Source organism: Kryptolebias marmoratus, linkage group LG21 (genome assembly GCF_001649575.2).
Source record: "Kryptolebias marmoratus isolate JLee-2015 linkage group LG21, ASM164957v2, whole genome shotgun sequence".
Taxonomy (NCBI): domain Eukaryota; kingdom Metazoa; phylum Chordata; class Actinopteri; order Cyprinodontiformes; family Rivulidae; genus Kryptolebias; species Kryptolebias marmoratus.
The window spans coordinates 15,873,864-15,881,472 of NC_051450.1; the positions used below are offsets into that span (position 1 = coordinate 15,873,864).

General features: G+C 44.2%; 2 protein-coding genes across 2 annotated transcripts; one reads left to right on the forward strand and one right to left on the reverse strand.

Moving 5' to 3' along the window:
- Positions 1-697: 697 nt before the first annotated feature.
- nanos2 (nanos homolog 2) lies at positions 698-1,704 on the reverse strand. Its single transcript, XM_017406419.3, has one exon. It carries the CDS (start codon positions 1,550-1,552, stop codon positions 1,067-1,069), a length of 486 nt encoding a protein of 161 aa, XP_017261908.1. The 5' UTR covers positions 1,553-1,704; the 3' UTR covers positions 698-1,066.
- A 1,174-nt stretch (positions 1,705-2,878) lies between these two features.
- kpna1 (karyopherin alpha 1 (importin alpha 5)) lies at positions 2,879-7,603 on the forward strand. Its single transcript, XM_017406363.2, has 14 exons — positions 2,879-2,988; positions 3,583-3,716; positions 3,835-3,948; positions 4,025-4,124; positions 4,340-4,434; positions 4,520-4,651; positions 4,814-4,902; positions 5,008-5,107; positions 5,286-5,449; positions 5,683-5,761; positions 5,856-5,981; positions 6,062-6,189; positions 6,546-6,721; positions 7,006-7,603. Exons 2-14 carry the CDS (start codon positions 3,591-3,593, stop codon positions 7,191-7,193), a joined length of 1,617 nt encoding a protein of 538 aa, XP_017261852.1. The 5' UTR covers positions 2,879-2,988; positions 3,583-3,590; the 3' UTR covers positions 7,194-7,603.
- The last annotated feature ends 6 nt before the right edge of the window (positions 7,604-7,609 follow it).

A 7,609-nucleotide genomic window follows, 5' to 3' on the forward strand; every position in this document is an offset into this window, starting at 1 on the left:
AATAAAACTCAGTCAACAAACACAGGTTCCCAACACGTAGTGTGCATTTATAATTTTTCATTTCTGAAACAAGAGGAGCGAAGTTAGCTGATAGCAGGGCACAAAAATAAAGACTTCCTGAAAAGATCAGAGTGGATCTTTTTGGCAAATCCCGTTCTAATGTAAAATATGACAGATTACTGGATTAAGGAAATGTCTATTATGCTATCACACATAATGTCTGAGAATTTGGAAACAGTTGCTTTTTATTTGCCAAAGTTATGAGGGGAGGAGAGAAGAGAATGGATATTACAGCTGCCTGAAATAATCTGTTCCCCCCACATAAAATGGAAACAAATTAATTTACCTGCAAGTCCTTAACTGTGTTTAATCCTTTCATCATCAACAATAAATCCTGTGACTTTGATAGCATTTGCTCTTTATTTGCCAAAGTTAGGAGGGGAAAACAAAATATTTTAGCCGCCTGAAATAATCTGTTCCCCCTACATAAAATGGAAACAAATTAGTTTACCTGCAAGTCTTTTACTGTGTTTTATATCTATAATTTATATAATATATCTCACCTTTTATCCTCTGGAGTCAATAATTCAGCTCACATGCTGTATTTTTAGTCACTCAGCTACATTTCAGTGGAAATTTGATCTCCTAAGCCAACAAAAATGACACATTTAAGACATGAGAAACTGACAGGGTTCACTTCTTTCAAACTGTTTATTGTAAAAGGAACAAACATCTGGATCTGCATGTGTCTGAACTCATTAAACACAAAAAAAAAATAACCCGACTTTGTCGCGTACGGGCTCTTCTTTAAATCATTTTCATTTATACACAATGATAATAACAATAATACTAATAAAAATAATAATAATAAAGATTTTTTTAAAATAAAAACCATCCTCTCAAACAGCTGCAGGTCGGAGACACATAAAGTCCAACAGGAAGCGGCTCGGAGCTGCAGGTAACACGTCCCAACATCTTTACGGCAACTGTCTGGTCACCTGAACGCAACAGTCCTGGATAATTATGTACATTTTTTTTTTTTTTTTTTTTTTTCTTCAATCTTCGGCTACCAGAACTTGACGCCCGGCGGCACCCTGGCGGCCTCCTGCCGCCTGGCCTGAGGACAGTACCTGCGGGTGTGGGCCCTGTCCCCGCTGGCCTGGCAGATGGGACAGATGTACCTGCGCAGGACGGGGCACAGCACCGTGCCGTCGCCGGCCCTGAGCGCGTGGGACCTGAACACGCGCGGGGACTCCCCGTTCTGCCTGCAGAAGCGGCAGTAGTCTGCAGGAGCCTCCCCGCCGCCGGAGCTGGAGCTGGAGCTGGAGCTGCTCCCCGTGGAGGTTTCCGAGTCCCTCCGCCGCTTGGATGAGCTCCTCCGCGCCACCGGCTCCATCTTTGGCTCCTCCACCTCCTCCTCCTCCTCCTCCTGCCGGCCACAGAGCTGCTCCAGCAGCCGGCTCAGGTTCATATAGTCGTGCCACATGTCGAAGCAGCCCCCGGAGACGTCCAGAGACTTCTGGGCTCCCGCTCTTCTTTGCGTCGGGGTCATTCTTTGCGCAGAGTTTGCGTCAGAGCGCACCGCGGGGCATTTATAGACGCCTTCATATAGCTTCCAGCTGCAGCAGTGTTAACGTGCTGCAGGTGTCTGATGGCTTTTCTTTTATCTAAAACACTAATCATTGGGGTGAAAGTCTTTTTCTTCCATGACACCTGGAGGATGTTTGGGTCCAAGCCACAGAAACCGTGTTTGTCAAATTCTCTCTCTTTTTTTTTCATTTGACAAACACATATTTTGATGTTTTTTATTATTATTTCCCCTTTTTTTGTAAAGACAGTCAAAACATAAACACAGTTTAATAAAATGACAGCCAGTCCATTGTTTGGACACCATGGGGACAGACACTTTGTGCATTTTAGACACTAAATATACCTTTTATTTAGTTTTCAGGCGCATCTGTGCTTTGCTTTAGGTCCAACTTATCCTTGATTGTGATTTTCTGATCTTATGTCACACAAGACACCCACACATACACAATCTGAATATATTAAAGACATAAAACAAGTGGAAATAAAATAAAAAAAACAACAACATTACAAACATTCACTCTTTGTCGAACTACTCTGACATGAAGAAATAAACGAGTTTATCATCTGAACGCAAACGTTTTTGTTTTGCTTTTAATGTTTATTAGTCAAATAAATAATTCAAGTTGTAAACAGTTTCCTAGAAGGAGCACAGCAGGCATAGGTTTCAGTTTTGTTGGATATTAGTTTGAGTCTAGACCTCAATATTTGTTCCAAATATTTTAAGTGTTTGTGAATGTTTAAATAATTCCTTCTATTTTGCTTTGAAGGAGGCAGGCTGTCTGAGGGTGTAGTTATTTATATAAAATTTTCAGATATTATTTTGCCTATCGCTGTGCCTGGTTGACACTGATTAGTGGCCAGGCAGTGTGGTGGTGATAAGGTGTGTGTGTGTGTGTGTGTGTGTGTGTGTGTGTGTGGGTGGGTGGGTGTGTGTGCACAGACGACTCGAGGTCAAGCTCGGGTTATTTGATGGTCACTGGCGCCGGTGTGTCTGCTTGGGAAAAAAAAGAAAAAGGGAATGCCACATTTAAGCCGACACCTGCGCCGTTTGGCATCACGTCCTTTTAAGGCGGACGATTAGCGCGTGCGCCCCCCTCCCCCTTTGAAATCAAACGTATTCTTTTATCCCGCGCGAGCTCGTTCATTTGCGTGGAGCGTGAAGTTTTCGGCTTGAAACGTTAACTCTAACACCAGCGCTTAGTTTGCTCCTCACGACCCGGGTACCGAGTGGCTGATATTTACAAAAGCGTCTGTGTGGGCGGGGCTACAGATACGTCCCCACGTACGTACGGGGAGTCTCCTTGTGCGTTAAATGCCACGCATGCGCAGTAGCATACCGGCGACGGCTGTACGAACGGTGGCCTAGCGAGTAAGGGGATTACGAGTCCAATCTGACAGGTCAGATAATTATAAATGTACACGTTTTTATTGGTTGTATTAGGCGAGTCTTGACGATAACGATATATTTTTTATTATTTTAGTCAGAAACGTTTAGGAACCGTCGGGCTGTTGAGTGCGTTAAGCTTGGTCTCGAGCTAAGCTAACATCCAGCTAGCCACTAGCGGAGGCTAACAGCCGCTGTCACTTAAGTAGTTTGACCAAGTCTGGACATTAATGTCCTTTAGACTCGTACTGTTCAAGGGTGTGAGTTGAAAACGGGAAGTTTTCTCCCTTGCTTAACCAAACGTGACATGATTAGTTACCTATAAATCACGCAGTGTGCCCAGTGAAAGCTAACCTGCGAGCTAGGTGTCTTATTGCTTTTAGTTGTTAAGCAATATTTGTTTTGAGGAATGATCTACTCTTTAGCTGTAAAAGATGGGTGAAGTTGTCATCGTTACCGCCTCAGTTAGGGATTCTCCTGCTAAATGTGACTGACGGTGTGTTTCCCAGCTGATGTCAAACCTGTGATGTAGATGTGTAATAACTGGGAGCTTCAATAATAAATGCTCCAAAGTCACGTGTCAGTGACAAAGGTGTGTTCCTAAGCAGGCTACACCATGAGTCAAAGTAAGGACAACGCACGACTCAAGAGCTACAAGAACAAGTCTCTCAACACAGATGAGATGAGAAGGAGGAGGGAAGAGGAAGGCTTGCAGCTACGAAAACAGAAGAAGGACGAACAAGTAAGCAAAGCGTGGGATATAGAAATGAAGCAAAATGACATCTGTCTCATTAATTTAAGCGCAAAGTAAATGCTGAAACAAAGCACCTTCATGTCTTTTTTTTTCTCCTCTTTTGCAGCTTTTTAAAAGGAGAAATGTTGCCACGGTGGAGGATGACAGCACCCTGGAGGATGATGGAATGGCAGATAGCGGCTATCTGGAATCGCAAGCCAACAACCTGGACCCGCTCGTGGTGAGAAGGCATTCTATCTACGCTCGAAGCCATTGTTTACATGTCGTGAACCATGTCTTATCGCTGCACCTTACAGGGTGGGGTGATCTCTGAAGACATGATTCAGATGATCTTCTCCAGCTCTCCTGAGCAGCAGCTAATAGGCACTCAGCGCTTTAGGAAACTTCTTTCTAAAGGTATGATCCCCTTAACTGGTGTGCCTTGCGGTGGACTTTATTACCACATAATTTGACCTGTGAATTAAAGATACTGGTTATATTTTCAAAACGCTCAAAATCAGCACATCTGGCTTATTGTTTTGTTAGTACGGAAGTGTCATTCTTTTGTAGCTTTCATGATAATTCGATAATCTTGTCAACATTTCTTTTTGGCATCTTGCTTTCTCACACAGAACCCAACCCTCCCATCGATGAAGTTATAGCCACTCCAGGGGTGGTGGATCGTTTTGTGGAGTTCCTGAAGAGAAGAGAAAACTGCACATTGCAGGTACACTTCACTCATACTGTCCAAATTCTTCACACAGTTTAAATTCTTTTTATGCATTCTTTTTTGTTATGTTTTTGTATTTTAGTTTGAGGCAGCATGGGTGTTGACCAACATTGCTTCAGGTACGTCCCACCAGACACGGGTTGTGATCCAGGCAGGAGCTGTGCCCATTTTCATAGAGATGCTCAGCTCAGATTTTGAAGATGTGCAGGAGCAGGTGAGATTTTCTGACTCTACACCACCGCTCTCTGTCAGGTCATTGTTTTTATGTCCACAAATTCAGCAAAAAAAAAAAGTCCTCTTTTATTGTCATGTTATTGAAAATTGTACTTTGATGTATTACTTGATGTCTAATTTGAATAAATGCTTTGCTCGTCAGGCGGTGTGGGCCTTGGGAAACATAGCAGGCGATAGCACAGAATGCAGAGACTTTGTCATAGAGTGCAACATCCTGCCTTCCCTGCTGCAGTAAGTGGCAACTCTGTGTCTTAAGAAATATAAATGCTTGGATTTAAAAAAAAAAAAAAAAAAAAAAGAACGTGACAATTTCGGTCTGTAAAATTTCACTTGCAGGTTGTTGGCCAGACAGAATCGTCTAACAATGATGAGGAACGCAGTGTGGGCGCTCTCAAACCTCTGTAGAGGAAAGAACCCACCTCCGGACTTCGCTAAGGTAATTTACCAAGATAAGCCATTGCTATGGCAACGGCGCATCTCTCACGTTGCTAAAGTACAGCCTAGCTCGCATTTCAAGGTCACGAGCTGGATTGTCAATATCTGAACCAGGGGGGGGAAGGTGCTTTCAGAAGTCAGAGCTGTTACCCCCGAACCTGTCCCATTGTTTCTTCCAGGTGTCCCCGTGTCTCAGTGTCCTGTCCTGGCTGCTGTTTGTCAATGACACAGACATCCTAGCCGACGCATGCTGGGCACTGTCCTACCTGTCTGATGGCCCTAATGACAAAATCCAGGCTGTTATTGACTCAGGAGTCTGTCGGAGGCTAGTGGAGTTGCTGATGTAAGACCTCAAACACGTTACTGAGACAATATTATAAAAATAAACTTATTAGACGCGTTAATAGCAGTAATGGCAGCCAGTATTAGGTGAGACGGTAACAGGAAAGCGCATGTGCATGAGTAATTTTCACTACTTAGGCTATGAAATCAAAATAGAGGTTTATTATGATTTTGCTGACTTTAGAAACGACGTCAGACACGCTGCTGACAGGCTACAATTCTGTTTCCCTCTAGGCACGCTGATTATAAGGTGGTGTCTCCTGCGCTCCGGGCCGTTGGAAACATCGTCACTGGAGATGATCTGCAGACACAAGTAGCAGCACTCACCTATACAAACTCTGTTCATGTTTGTGCTGAAGGAGTTTGGCCGTCGTGACCTTATGTGATCTGTGCGTTTATCGTATCAGGTGATTCTGAACTGTTCAGCGCTGCAGTCCCTACTGCACCTCCTGAGCAGCCCCAAGGAGTCCATCAAGAAGGAGGCCTGTTGGACGATCTCCAACATCACAGCAGGGAACCGAGCACAAATACAGGTTCATTGGCGCACTTTTTTTTGTTTTAAGAAGGGGAATAATTGCACATGTATCTAAAAAGTCGTTTCCCCTGATCACAGATGGTGATAGATGCAGGTCTGCTGCCTCCTCTCATCACCATCCTGCAAGTAGCAGAGTTTCGCACGCGGAAGGAGGCGGCGTGGGCCATTACCAACGCCACGTCGGGGGGCTCCGCAGAGCAGATTAGGTAAAACACCAGCAACTAATTATCCCGTACAGTTGGTGCTGCTGTGCACAAATAATTTTAGGTTTTACTTTGTACCACAGTGCAGAAAAATGAATTAATGCTCATTAAAACAGACGTTAGTTTTTATTTTTGTTTCTGGAATTTTTGCTCTAAGGCTGTCGATTTTATATGTTAGAGTTAATATATATTGACAAATATTAAAACAGCATGTAGCAAACAGCAATAGGTAAACCCTGTCTCATCTTATACTTCCTAACTATTAGTAAAAAGATCTTTTATAAACCATTATTAAGAGCCAGTCTGTTTTTTCTTTTATTTTTTTTTTAATTGAAGTGACTTTTTACTGCCACCTACAGGCACCTTGTGGAACTTGGCTGCATCAAACCTCTGTGTGACCTGCTCACACTCATGGACTCCAAGATAGTTCAGGTGGCTCTGAATGGTCTGGAGAACATCTTGCGACTGGGAGAACTGGAGGCCAAAAGGGGAGGAGGTATCAACCCTTACTGCGCGCTCATCGAGGAGGCCTACGGTTGGTGTACACACTCACATACACACACACAAACACAAACCAAGTTCCTCTCTTGAAGAGAAGCAACAACTAATCTTGTTCATTCATTCAAGCAATCCAATTTTTGTTGAATTGTGTGAAAAGATGGGGAAAAAAATAGTTAAACTACCAAATTATTTTGGTTTGAGAAGCTTTGGTCCAACATAGAATGCAATGGAACAACATCAACCTCTTTATTTACTGATTGATTTATTACATGTAATGTGTTTGACTGTTAAAATGATTTTTTTTTCTCTGCCTCTCAGGTCTGGACAAGCTAGAGTTCCTGCAGGGTCACGAGAACCAGGAAATCTACCAGAAAGCCTTCGACCTGATCGAGCGCTACTTCAGCACAGAAGACGAGGACCCGTCTCTGGCTCCGGCTGTGGACCTGCAGCAGCAGCAGTTCCTCTTCCAGCAGTGCGAGGCCCCCATGGAGGGCTTCCAGCTATAATGCTAAACCCGGCCCGGCCATCGTGCTCCAGCTTCATCCTCGCCTCATGCTCACTTCTCTCAATCTCTGCCCTGCAGCCAAGATCCGGAGCGGCGACATTCCCTCGGCAACCCCTCGTCCTTCTCCTCTTGCCATTAGGAGAGCTGGACGTAATCGTTCTCGTGATACCAAGATATACCATTTCAGGAGCACGCGTCTGTGCGTACATCATGGGTCAGTTCCTGCAGTCCTGTCAGCCAGTTTGTGAAGGTTCAGTTAATCATTCTGTTTTGTGCCGACTACTTTATCATCAGAACCTCGTCGTCTGATCGGGGCCCCAGTTTCTCCTACCTGCAGATTTTCCTGGTAATGGCGTCTCCACGTTACTCTTTGGGTTTTCTCCTCTGCTCGTCGAGAACAAGACCCCCCCCCCCCCC